This window comes from Ochlerotatus camptorhynchus, unplaced genomic scaffold, assembly GCF_037179485.1.
Source record: "Ochlerotatus camptorhynchus isolate MF236.1 unplaced genomic scaffold, CSIRO-AGI_Acam_v1.1 ptg000003l, whole genome shotgun sequence".
In the NCBI taxonomy this organism is placed as follows: Eukaryota; Metazoa; Arthropoda; class Insecta; order Diptera; family Culicidae; genus Ochlerotatus; species Ochlerotatus camptorhynchus.
Window position 1 is genome coordinate 232,596 of NW_027040495.1, and position 13,735 is coordinate 246,330.

The 13,735-nt window shown below is 36.6% G+C and overlaps 1 protein-coding gene across 1 annotated transcript; it reads left to right on the plus strand.

Moving 5' to 3' along the window:
* The first annotated feature begins 7,250 nt into the window (after positions 1–7,250).
* Positions 7,251–8,228, plus strand: CHOp24. Its single transcript, XM_065231397.1, has 4 exons — positions 7,251–7,464; positions 7,533–7,714; positions 7,765–7,917; positions 7,985–8,228. Exons 1-4 carry the CDS (start codon positions 7,329–7,331, stop codon positions 8,132–8,134), a joined length of 621 nt encoding a protein of 206 aa, XP_065087469.1. The 5' UTR covers positions 7,251–7,328; the 3' UTR covers positions 8,135–8,228.
* Positions 8,229–13,735: the final 5,507 nt, after the last annotated feature.

Below are 13,735 nucleotides of genomic sequence, written 5' to 3' on the forward strand. Positions count from 1 at the left end.
AGTTAAGTTAAGTTAATAAAATAAAGTTAAGTTTAATATATCTTAAAGATATGATGGTGTGTACGGCAAAAGTTAATTTTCAATAATGTGAAGGTAAAGAGAAGTTAAATATTGATTAATGTTATTTTTAAGTTTTCTTAAAGTACAGTGAAAGTTAGGTAAAATATATTTCCAGAGAACTTTATGGAAGTTTTTTTTTAAGTTCTTGCCACTTCTTGCAACTTTTTGAAAGATCTCATAATTTCATGGACCTCCTTGAAACTTCTTGATACTTGTTGGAAGTTCTTGTTAAGTTAAAATTGAGGAAAAATTTTCAAAAATTTAAATTATTTTTAGTTAAAGTTAATCGTTTTTGTTAAATTGTAAGTTAAAATTTAGTTAAAGTTAGTGAAAATTTAGTTGAAGTTTTTAAATTTAAGTTAATGGTGCATTAAAGTAAAGTAAAAGTTATGTTAAAGTTAAGTTAATGTTAAGGAAAGTTATGTTAGTGTTACTTTAAATTAATTAGATGAGTTTAGTTAATTTTTTGTAAAATTTTTGTTCAAGTTATGTTAAAGATAAGTTATGTAAATGAACTAAAGTTTAGTCAAATTAAGCTAATGTGTACTAAAAAATAAAATCAAGATAAAATTTATGCAAATGCAGGTTTAGTTAAAGTTAAGTTAAAGCCATATTGAAGTTCTTTCAATGTTAAGCTAAGTTAAAGTAAAGTTAAAGTAAAGTTAAAGTAAAGTTAAAGTAAAGTTAAAGTAAAGTTAAAGTAAAGTTAAAGAAAAGTTAAAGTAAAGTTAAAGTAAAGTTAAAGTAAAGTTAAAGTAAAGTTAAAGTAAAGTTAAAGTAAAGTTAAAGTAAAGTTAAAGTTAATTTAAAGTTAAGTTTAAGTTAAGTTTAATTAAGTTTAAGTTAAGTTTAAGTTAAGTTCAAGTTAAGTTAAAGCTAAGTTAAAGATAAAGTTAGGATCAAATTTTGACAAATTTAAGTTAAAGTTAAGTGAAGATTTAGTTTAAGTTAAGTCAACACTAATTCAAAGTTACGATAAATTAATGAGTTGGAGTTTAAAAAACATAATAAAGTTTAGTTAAAGCTAAACTCAAGTTATGTTAATATTAAATCAAATTTAAGTTAGACATTATTTAAATTTTAGTGAAGGTTAAGTAAAAATATGTTAAAAGTTAATTAAACTTAAGCTAAGTATGTGTTGAAGTTAAGTAAGACATGTTGAAGCTAAAGTTGAGGTTAATTTAAAGTTTGGTTAAAGTTAAGATAGTTATGTTAAACTTAAACTAAAGCTATGTTTAAATTTTCATACAATTTGTTGACACTAAAGTTAGAGTTAAGTCAAATTGCAGCACATGTTACAAATAAGTGAAGTTGAACATATTACAAGGAAACTTGAGGGATCCTTTCAGAGCACATCAGGAATACTTCAGCTCTTGGAAGTTATTGAAATCTCTTGGAACATCTTGAATTTTATTTAAATTTTTGGAAGTTCATGGAGCTTCTTTAAACTTCTTTAGATTTCACTTGGATGTTCTTGTTAAGTTAAGATTAGGTTTAAATTTTGTTAAATTTAAGTTACTGTTAAGTTGAAATTAAAGTTATGTTAATTTAACAAGTTAATGTTTAATTAAAGGTAAGTTGAAATTTAGCTACATAAAATCGAGCTGAGTTATAATTAAGTCAAAGTTAAGTTAAAATTTAGTGAAAGTTAAGATTAAATTAAGTTAAAATTAAGTAAAAGGTAAGTTAAAAATATGTTAAAGTTAAGTTAAATTAATGTTAAAGTTATGTTAAAGATAAGTTAATGTTCAGTGTCATTTAAATTAAAGTAAATGTTTATTTAAGGTGTATTTAGTTAAAGTTTAATTGAAGATAAGCTAAAGTTTAACTAAAGATATTTTGAAGTTATGTTTAAATTTCATTAGTTATGATAAAGTCAAGTTGAAGTTATGTGAAAGTTATTTCCAGGCAACTTCAGAGAAACTTCATGCTTTGAACATCTTGGAAGTTATGTTCGGTTAAAATCAAGTCAAAGTTAAGTTAAAATTGATTAACATAACTAACGTTTAGTAAATGTTAAGTGAAAGCTAAAATAAACTTAAATTAAGTAAACAGTTAAATCTTAGTTTTGTTAGAAGTTATATTTATGTTACGTAATACTCAAATCTGAGTTAGGCTGGACTTAAAGAAAAGAAGTTCCCAGCCTTCCAAGAACAACATAGAAGTTCCTGGGAACTAACTTAACTTTAACAGAACTATAACATAGTTTTTATATATCTTTAGCTAACAATTTTAACTTAAACTTTCACATAACTTGAACTGAAAATTATCATAAATTTAACTTGGCTTAAATTTAACTTTATTATAGCTCTAATTTAACTTTAACATATCATTAGCTAAACTTTAAATAAACCAATAACTAATAATACATCAAATTTACTTTTTTTTACTTAGCTTCAACTAAAACTGAACTTCAACTTAAAATTATCATTACTTTTAATTAGCTTTATCATACCTTTCACTTCACTTTAACTAAATTTTGAATTAATTTTTATCGTAACGTTCACTATTCAGTATTAATCCCGATTCCAAAAATAACAATTTTGATGGGTGTTTGAAAGTTTTCCCAAATTTTCTGAAACTGAAAGCCATCATATTGGATTTCAAAATGGTGTCAGATATCAATTTGTGCCTTCTATTCGGGGTGACAAAAATATCCATAGTGATGGGACAGTATTTTATTTTTTTTCTGAAACTGGAAGCCGCCATTTTTATTTCAAAATGGAGTCGGACATCGATTTACGGCCTCAAAACGTCACCCTGATTCCAAAAATATCCATATTGATGGGAGTTCGGCAGTATTTTCCACTTTTTATAAAACAGAAGCCGCCATCTTTGATTTTGATTTTTGGCCTCTATTCGTAACCCAAATTCCAAAAGTACCCATATTTATGGACTTTTGAAATTATTTTTCTGAAACTGGAAGCCGCCACATTTGATTTCAAAATGGCATCGAATATCGATTTTCTCTAGACGACAACCTGATTCCAAAAATTCCCATATTGATTGATATTTGATAGTAATTCCCACTTTTTCTGAAACCTCAAGCCACCTTTTTTAGGCTCTCGGAATTCAAAATGGCGTCGGATACCTATTTCCAATCTCTAGACGTCACCCGATCCCAAAAATATCCATTTTATAGATAATTGACAGTAATCCCAATTTTTCTTAAACCAGAAGCCGCCATCTTTGATTTCAAAATCTCATCGGATATTGATTAGCGGCCTCTAGTCATTAACCCAATTCTAAAAATACCCATATATATGGATATTTGACAGTATTTCCCACTTTTTTCTGAAACAGGAATCTTCCACCTTGGATTTCAAAATAGCGTCGGATATCGATTTCCTATCTCTACACGTCACCCCGATTCCAAAAATACTTATATCGATGAGTATATGACAATATATCCCATTTTTTCTGAAACCGGAAGAGGCCATATTTGATTTAAAAATGGCGTCGGATATCGATTTCCAGTTGATTATAGATTGTAGATTGTAGTAGAGTTGGAAACTTGATCATGTAAACACTACGCATCATTGTCTGGTAGTTCGTTAAAAAATGCTACAACAATCGTCAAGCTCGCTGTAACGTCACCTAGTGCCTCGTCATCCACGAATTGGCGCCTATATCAGTAGTCTAATAACTCTTAGCGCGCTGATGGCATGGTTCCAATGCCGCATAGAGAGTTGCTACAATGATATTAGGTTAGCTAAGGTCAGTTAACTGACTGGTGGGGAACGGGAGCTTTAGCAATGACTATTATGTATGCATTTCTAAAACGTTATCTAACAACAATGGTGTATACTGTTTACAAAATCATGTTTGTAATTCTTATGTGTGGTATGGTTGAAAACATTTGAAAAATTTAGATTCAAATTTTTTGCACATTAGAAAACATCCGAAAACAATAAGTTCTTAGTACAATTGAAAACACCCGAAAATCGTTTTCTTTTAATGTCTTGTACATTTGACAACATCAGTAAGCATCTACATTTGAAAACACATGAAGAACGTTAAATTTTAACGTTTTGTATATCTAAAACTATCTCAAAAACGTTTGGTTCTGATGACAAACGTTTAAAATTCTCCACGTCAGAACAACATTTGAATAGCAAAATTTTATTTCACGTTACCTTGTATAAATACATCTAAATCGCAATGTTGTTCAATGTTTAATGCCAGAAATATATTTTATTTCTATGCTGATGTAGACATCAAACGTTAGGCTAATGTAAATTTGTATTCGGGTTCCACCGGGACACCCGGAATATGTCTGGATGTGGCCAAAGTGGTTCTTGGAACTAGATTTGAGTTCCATTGAACCAGAAATTGAATTCTCATGTATTTTGATGTGTCGCATGATGAGTTTGATCCTAATCAGATGTTGGTGTCTTCCCCCGGGATACCCGGAATATGTCCGGGTGTGGCCACTTTGGTTCTAGGAACTAAATTTGAGTTATATTGAACCAGAAATTGAATTCTCATGTAATTTGATGTGTCGCATGATGGGTTGGACCCTAATCAGATGTTAGCCTCTTCCCCCGGGACACCCGGAATATTTCCGGATGTGGCCAAAGTTGTTCTTGGAACTTTATTTGAGTTCCATTGAACCAGTTGTTGAATTTTTATGTAATTCGATGTGTTGCATTATGGGTTTGACCCTAATCATATGTTAGGCTCTTCCCCCGGGACACCCGGAATATGTACGGATGTGCCCAAAGTGGTTCTAGGAACTAGATTTGAGTTCCATTGAACCAGAAATTAAATTTTCATGTATTTTGATGTGTCGCATGATTGGTTTGATCCTAATCAGATGTTGGCCTCGTCCCCCGGGATACCCGGAATATGTCCGGATGTGGCCAAAATGGTTCTTGGAACTAGATTTGAGTTCCATTGAACCAGAAATTGAATTCTGATGTATTTTGATGTGTCGCATGATGGGTTTGATTAGATCAGATGTTGGCCTCTTCCCCCGGGATACCCGGAATATGTCCGGATGTGGCCAAAGTGGTTCTTAGAACTAGATTTGAGTTCCATTGAACCAGTCGTTGAATTCTCATGTAATTTGATGTGTCGCATGATGGGTTTGACCCTACTCAGAGGTTGGCCTCTACCACCGGGACACCCGGAATATGTCCGGATATGGCCACTTTGGTTCTAGGAACTAGATTTGAGTTTCATTGAACCAGAAATTGAATTCACATATATTTTGATGTGTCGCATGATGGGTTTGAACCTAATCAGATGTTGGCCTCTTCCCCCGGGACACCCGGAATATGTCCGGATGTGGCCAAAGTGGTTCTAGAAACTAAATTTGAGTTCCATTGAACCAGTCGTTGAATTCTCATGTAATTTGATGTGTCGCATGATGGGTTTGACCCTAATCAAATGTTGGCCTCTTCCCCCGGGATACCCGGAATGTGTCCGGATGAGGGTAAAGTGGTTCTTGGAACTAAATTTGAGTTCCATTGAACCATAAATTGAATTCTCATGTAATTTGATGTGTTGCATGATGCGGTTGACTTAGCTTGTAAGATATTATTGTTAGGTTAAGATCTATTTAATAAAAAAAAAACATATGTTAGTTATAAGAAAATGAAAAATAAAATTTATTGATGAAGTCATGTTTATGCTTCAACTGTTTTCATTTTTATTAATTTAAAACCCATTGAAAAAGAAAATGGTGGTGAACAATCGGGAGCGCGCCGGGGCGCCTGGGGGCGGACAAAATGGCCGAAACGATCAGTTTTTTGACAGGTATCGTTTTCGCCTCAGGCGCCCAAATGTTGCAAATATGGTCGCCCCCGGCGCGCCGGCGACCAAATTTGCACCAAGCGGCGCCGCGAAGTTCGAGTCGCCCAAGTCCGCCCCGTCCGCCGAGCGGTCCGGGGGCGAGCCGTGGGCGACTAGCCCGCTGTATGTGGGTAACGGCGACTTCCCAACTTAAAAATCCTCTTTGACAACATGATGGCGCTAGCGTTGCAAAACTTACACTAGACACTAAGTTCTGGTAGCGCCAAGTGGCAATTTTCAACAGATAATTTATCGATACTTGCGCCAAATGGGTCGAAAGTGATAAATTTATAGAGGAAATCAGAAGATACTAGCGCTACGTAACGGCGACGTTTCCACTTTACTTTACACAAGTTTCTGGCCGAACTTGAACGTCTGTTCTCTGTGGTAAAGGAGGAATCCCGCAGGAAACAACAGCAGCAGGGGAATGGTCAGTTGGAGGCATTTGTCAGTATGTTGGTTTTGCAGCTTAATTTGAAAGACGAATGAGAGCGTCGATATGGATTTATAAATATATATAATAGTGATTTAAAATTTTAATTTTGATATTCAGTACAATAAAAAAATTGACAAATGATATTTTAATGTTGAAAATGCTTTTATTTAAATGATTTTTTTATATATTTAAAACAAAGTAGCACATAAGTCAATATAAGAAGCTTTTATGTTGAAAGTTTCGTTTGAATATACACACTTAATCTAGCTCGGTAAAATCTCCAACAGCCGATTACCTCGGCATTTATTTTTGCTGATATATCTGCAAAATATCTGTTTGTTAGCTGATATCTGTGCAAAATGATATTTGTTAGCTGAGTCTCGGCAATTGTTTTACTGAATCTCAGCAAAATAAATTGCAGAACTACTCGGCTGTTGGAATCTCGGCGAAAAAATTTAAGTGTGTAAAAAATACACTATTAAATTTAACACTGTCAAGCTCTTGACTTGAAAGTTCTACAATTTATTTTGAAATTTTCAACTTTTAAAAGTAGGGGACATGCAACTTTTGAACTGACAATAGGCTGACTTTTGATTTGAACGCTTACGACTTTCTACCAAAAAGAACCAATGCAAACTTTTAATTTTACCCATGGACTAAGAGTGAACACTAGACACTCAGTGCTGGTTGCGCTGAGTGGCAATTTTCAACCGAAAGTTTATCAATATATCGACTAGAGATCAAAAGTGGCAAATTTATACATGAAATCAGGAAATGCTAGCGCTACGTACCGGTGATATATTCACTGTTGAAGTTGGGTGATTTTTCTGTGATAAATTGATAAATAAAAATGCTACGAGATGTCGCTCTCATTGTCCTGGAGATGTGAATCGGTGCATCGACGCGGTTTTCATGACTGTCAATGTCAAATTTCGTTTCTTCAAAAGAATTCGCAAGTACATCAGACATCAATATTACGTGGCGTTGTATTTGACAAAGTTTAATTTCTTAAATTAATAATTAGAATATAGTCGAAATGAACAAGTTAAATTCTTGTGTTTTCCTTATTGTATTGATAAATTGTCTGAACTTCAGTCATGGCTATTTCATAACCGTAGATGCCCATTCGGAAGAATGTTTTTTCGATAGAGCAGAATCTGGCACCAAACTGGGTAGGTTTATATAGTGCAAGATTGTCCTCGAAAAAGCTTCAAAAAATGTTATGTTCCTTTATCTATAGGATTGATGTTTGAGACTGTCGAAGGGGGTTTCCTGGATATAGAAGTCCGTATCGTTGGCCCAGATCAAAAAGTAATATACCAAGGTGAAAAGGAATCATCCGGAAAATATACTTTCTCCGCCTACGAAACCGGCATATATCACTACTGCTTCAGCAATAAGATGTCGACGTTAACTCCAAAAGTAAGCTTACGGCATCAAAATTGGAAACAAGTTAATTTTAATTCCTTTAGGTGGTAATGTTTTCAATGGAAATCGGAGATGCACCAAAGGGAACCATTGGAGCAGTGAATGAAGGTGAAGCCGGACACACAAAACTAGAGGATATGATCAAGGAGTTATCTGGAACTCTAACTAGTATCAAGCACGAACAAGACTACATGCACGTAAGACCTACCAACACAGGCTATCTTTAGGATAACGAGATTTCACATCTAACGTCATATATTTTAGGTTCGTGATCGAATCCACCGCTCGATTAACGAAAGCACAAACTCGCGGGTCGTGATGTGGTCCGTATTTGAAGCCCTCGTGTTAGTAGTAATGACAGTTGGTCAAGTGTACTACCTGAAACGCTTCTTCGAGGTGAAGCGCGTGGTTTAAGATTCACTACTGCATCAAATTTCTGTTTCGGTCCGATTGTGGTGAGATATGATCATTGTAAGTTAGTTTTATTTTTTGTCTTATGAATATCAAAATGATGTCATCCTTCCGGTGTTATTCGTTCTCATTTTGAACATTTTATTTACAACTACATTGTAAGTATGTCATCGAAATCAATGCCGAAACATCCTTGCTTCTTCTGTCGTTTACCAGTTCTAGATTGTTGGAGATAGTGCTGCTTCCATGTGAGAGGCCGAGATCAATCCCAAAGGTAGCGCGAGCACCTATGAATCCCTCCTGGTATTGCCCCACGAATTATCTTGCAAATGGTGACAGGCGGCGGTTTAGAATTTGTGGGCGGCGCTCAGCAGTGTGATCGTGCGATTGTTAGTTGTCGCCCTTTTTGTAGATTGAACATACGACACCTTCCATCCACTCCTCCGATAGTATCTCCTCCTTCTAAATCTTATCAAGTAACCAGTGCAGCGCTCTAGCCAGTGCTCCGTATTTTAATAGCTCACTTGAAAGTTGGTCAACACCAGCTATTTTGTTATACCGGCCTACCAATCTTTTTGTCGTAATACCTTTGTTTTCTGCTGCATCACCGTTGAGGTGCTCGTCATAGTTCTGCTTCCACCTCTCAATCACCTGAACTCGTTGCGTGAACTATTTAATTTCTCGTAGAACTTCCATGTGTCGTTTAAGCGGTGACGCTGTTCCATCGCCTCGAGATCTCGGTCTTCCTACGGGCGCTTCTTGCTTCGAAAAACCTATTTTTGTCTGTTTCGGTATCGCTCTATATTCAATTTCGTGTGGTGCTACAGCATCCCCGCCTGAATTCGCCGTCAAACCAGTAATTTCTTAGGTCCGGGGTCGCAGTGCCTAGCGCCGTTGCAGCAGTACTACCTATGGCGGAATGGACGAGCCTCCAGCCATATTCAAGAGTAAGTGCGCGAAGCTGCTCTTACGTGGGTATTGCAGCTTTCAGCTGCTGCGTGTAATCCTGGGTAACTTCGGCGTCCCGTAATTGGTCAATGTTGGGTCGTGGCGTTCGACTTCGATGGGTGTTATACACCGTCGAGAGTTTTGAGAGCATGCATACTGCAACTAAGTACTGTTCCGAATTCATGAGGTACTCAGGACCACGTTGGCCAGAGAAGCAAAACTTGAACCTACATCCTCACGTGACTCATCGAACTACATGGAACATTGGTTACCATATTAAGTACTCAGGACCACACTGGTCATAACGGGTGTTCAATAAAAAAAAACTACAAGGGACAGCCCATTGGGGTTGTACGCAATGATGACGTAGGACTTCGTGGTATGATATAATAAATATTTTTGTTAACTGCAGCAGGCACTTGTGTTTTGTGTAGGAATAGGAATTTTAGCGGGGTTCTCTCTGTTTATACTCTTTAGTATGACTATGATTGCCCTGAAAAGAACCTTTTGATATGAATTTTAGTTGGGACATGTTCAGAAAATTAACTCTTTTGGAAAATGCTGGTGACCCTGAAAAGGACCGATGGTAGTACCTCGGGTAGTACAGGCTTTGGAAGAAGATGATGACGTGTAGGCAGCTGCGTATTCAGTGACGGCATCACGGATCACATTTTCTCGGCACACCTCGGGTTTCCTCGTACATCAGACCGGAGATGAGCTTGACACCACCACGTCGAGCCAGACGACAAATGGCAGGCCCTGCATGTTATCACACGATGACACTTGACGTATCTTTTACCAAATCCTTTACCACCCTTTTCACGGCCAGTCATGCCTTCTGCACAGAAAAAAATTCTGAATTTTATTGCTGATTGCATCTGAAACTGGACTGCCCCAAAAATGCAAAAAGTGTGATAAAAGTGCACCTTTGCGTCAAATCGTTTTGGTGTCTTCGGAGCACTTATTGCTTGCATAATGGGATACGTTAATCGTTTGCCTGGGACCAATAGGCTAGTCGAGTAGTGAGCCAATTTAAAATCGTTAGTTTCGTATTGATTGTTGGTTATATCACAGACAAACAGACGTAACTCTTCATTGTGTATCTTCGTGCACGCATTTAACGGTTGATTTGAATATTATGAGTTCCGCGAACTACTCGCCGCAGCGCTGGCATCGGATCACTTTGAAGTTTTTTTTTATACATTCTATAGAACTTTAATGCAATATTGTTTGCGAGTTGGCGAACAAGCTTGTTTTCCGCGAGAAGCCCGAGAGATGTCGTTACTGAGGTTCTATGTTTTGAGATACTATGTTTTCAAGGATAACTTTTTCAAAGAGTTACGTCTGTTTGTCTGTGGTTATATCATGTCGATATAAGCATTAACATCCCTAATAAAATTGTTATGGTTATTTGGTTAACGACGTATTCCGGGTATCATCTAAACCATTTGTGGAATAGTTCTATTATTTGGGTTATTGTTCGCAGTTCGCGGAACTGATAATATTCAAATCAACCGTTAAATGCGTGAACGAAGATACACAATGAAGAGTTACGTCGGTTTGTCTGTGGTAGTAGCATAGAGGTATGTAACTCTAAGACAAGTAGGTCCCGAAGAAACGTGCTCAACTTTTTGGCTCACCTCTGGTACTATCTTCGGTCCCAAGCTAATCGATGGACCCCTCGAAACATACGAAAAACCAATAACCCCTCATTTTATCTGTCAAACTTTCATAGCGAATCAAAACAAACATTGCATAGTACTAGAATTTCGACTAGAATGGGGTACGTTCATAGAGGTAACTCTAAGACCACTGGGTCTCGAAGAAAATCATTATTATTTTTGGCTCACTCAGTACCAGAACAACGGTCCCAAGCAGTCCCAAGCTATTTCGCTCACCCCTGCATGTTCTGCATGAATCCACACACCCCTGATGTTATCTGTCAAACTTTCATAGCGAATCAAAACAAACATAGTGTAGTAATAGAATTTCAACTAGAATAGGGTACGTTAATCGTTTGCTAGGAACCAATAGGCTACTAAAGTGGTGAGCCAATTTAGTATCGTTAGTTTCGTATTGATTGTTGGTACGTTAATCGTTTGCTTGGGACCAATAGGCTAGTCAAGTAGTGAGCCAATTTAAAATCGTTAGTTTCGTATTGATTAGTGAGCAGTTTCACTAATACATGCGTTTTACTGGTTGAAAATAAAAAAAACAAACCACTGTCAAGTCGAACACTTTGACAGCTGATTTCGTGGTTGAAAATAATAAACAAATCGATTTTACACGGCTACACTACCTAGGTTGTATTAGTGAGATCTTGCGTCGAGAAGTCAATACATTCTTATGTGTTTCTTAGTATATTATCATGTTGGTGTACGTGGATTCAAAGAGTAAATGGTATTAACATTGAGCTGTCCATAGTTGGACGTTGTTGAACTTGTGGTACTTACACAACATTTCTTTCTTGGTTCACCATAAGTGTACCTCGCAGAACTTTTTTAACCCCCATGGGATGGATCGCTCTCTTGGAACTTTTTCGTAACCTTTAAATATAGAATGCCAACGTTAAATCCAATTGAATTTTTGGTTAACCCATGGTAAAATAGATAGTTTAGTGTTATGAATCTCCCTATCAAAACTCAAAATATCCGCACACTCAAAAAATACTACACGCCATCATCATGTGTCTCACACTTAATTTTGCGCTTATTGTGAAACACATCCATTTCATGTGTGACTCTTATGCTATGAATCATGCCTGAACACTATGGATTTGAATTGTGACACACTTGGATTCTATGTGCCTCATATGGTTATATCAATAGCTTTGCACATCATAGTTCAATATTCTACTTTGTCGACTTCTACTTTACCGACTCTAAAATGAATCGAAAAATACATAAACAAAACTTCCAGAGGCCAGAGCTTTCACATATATTTTGACGTAGGACTACGTCTTTGATTTCTATATGGGGGTACACTCTGTGAAAACCGAAAATGGAACATGTAACAAATTAAGAAAGATTTTGAACGTTAATAACTCAGCTGCCCCTTTTCCAATTTCAATCATTTTATCACCAATCGATCAGAAATATGGCTACGCATCGATAACAATGATTCCAATGTTAATTTTCAACAAGAAACTATTGAAAAACTGGTAAATGTCCAGCGTTGTCCAACAGCGTCGAATTAACTAACAAATCCACCACTTACCTACATGCATATGCTGCTTCCCCAGCACAGTCGTCAGAGAGTAGTAAGTAGACGAAACAAGTCGAAGTGGCATTCGCCTCCGATCCTCGGGCGCGTGCGTATAGGGAGGATGGAATTGCGTAATATTTTGCACACTCATCGCTATACTCAGAACCACACGCTCCCAACGACCACACCACTGTGTGGTGGTGTTCGATCGTCGAAATTAGTAGCAGCAGTAGTAGCAGTAGCAGTGCTTTCGACGTGTGGCGTTGAAAATTGTTCTCCAGTAACAACGAAAGGCTGCCTGCAAGCAGCGAGCTGCAGATCCCAGCAACCATCAAAAGAGGAAGAAGCTGCACTACTATGCTATGGATCGGAATCAGTAGCTCTTCGTGAGTCGCTGCGGGTCAGTCATCTATGCCAAGCGTGTCACCCTCGCTCCAAACGACATTCAGCTCGACAGCCTCATCCGTGTTGAACACCCAGCTCAGAATTACTCAACCATCACTACAAAACGGTCCCTTTCAGGGCCGCCAAAAATTTGTTAAAGAGTATTATTTGGACATTGGTCAAGGTCATCAGTTCCCGCAAGCAGCTAGCTATAAAGGCTCAACCTGGCTATAGAAGGTTTGGAATTGTAGGCCTGAATATATTGGTGCAATTAGTTTTTCATCGGCTTTTATTCCGCACGATTCGTTTCTTTCGTTTAATCAATCACCCTTGTAGTGACGTCGAAAAGATTGTTTCAATCGGCGCTTACATATGAAATTTAGTGTGGATTATAGAATTTTATGTATGTTACCAAAATTTATGAATGGTTTGCCACTAAATGTTGCGATAATTTATTGATTATTGAATTATCACACTGTATACTATGAAAAAGCAGCCTGTTTGTGAGTTTTTGTCTGTTTTCAAGTAAGGAGTTATCATAAAAAACAAATCGCCAGCTTGTATTTCCCGGCGACTTTACAGATAAATAAAATCAAACAAAATCATCATGCAGAACTAACTAGGATTTGTTTTACTTCATATTTCACAAATTTGCTTTCGAGTGTTAAGACATCGTCTCCCGCAAAGTTTACATTTTTCCCTCTACAATCACATACATCAAGGCTAGATAGATCTCCACAGGATTTATAGAATCCACGCAATTTCAAAAAACCAAAATGCACAGCTCTACGAAAAGAGGTCAGGTTTCGACCAATTGCAGATAGATTTTAATTCTAAACAAACCAAACGATTGGTAATTTATCTATCAATCTGCTAAAATGAACACTTAGTTAATTTTCAATAGGTCACTATTGAAAAATACCAAATGTCCAACTGTTGCAATGGTGATCAAAATTATCACCGAATGTCTGAAAACAGCGCATTCCCTAACACAGACTTAAAAATCGAATTCGATGCGGTCCCACTGAATGGTGCTCATTCAATCACCGTAAGTGGTGGTGTCCAGTC

What these genes read in the sequence shown, in the direction of transcription:
- CHOp24 (XM_065231397.1), top strand. Translation starts at nt 7,329, where the DNA reads ATGAACAAGTTAAATTCTTGTGTTTTCCTTATTGTATTGATAAATTGT. An exon ending in AGAATCTGGCACCAAACTGG is followed by an intron (nt 7,465 to 7,532) that starts GTAGGTTTATAT and finishes CTTTATCTATAG; the next exon opens with GATTGATGTTTGAGACTGTC. An exon ending in ACGAACAAGACTACATGCAC is followed by an intron (nt 7,918 to 7,984) that starts GTAAGACCTACC and finishes CATATATTTTAG; the next exon opens with GTTCGTGATCGAATCCACCG.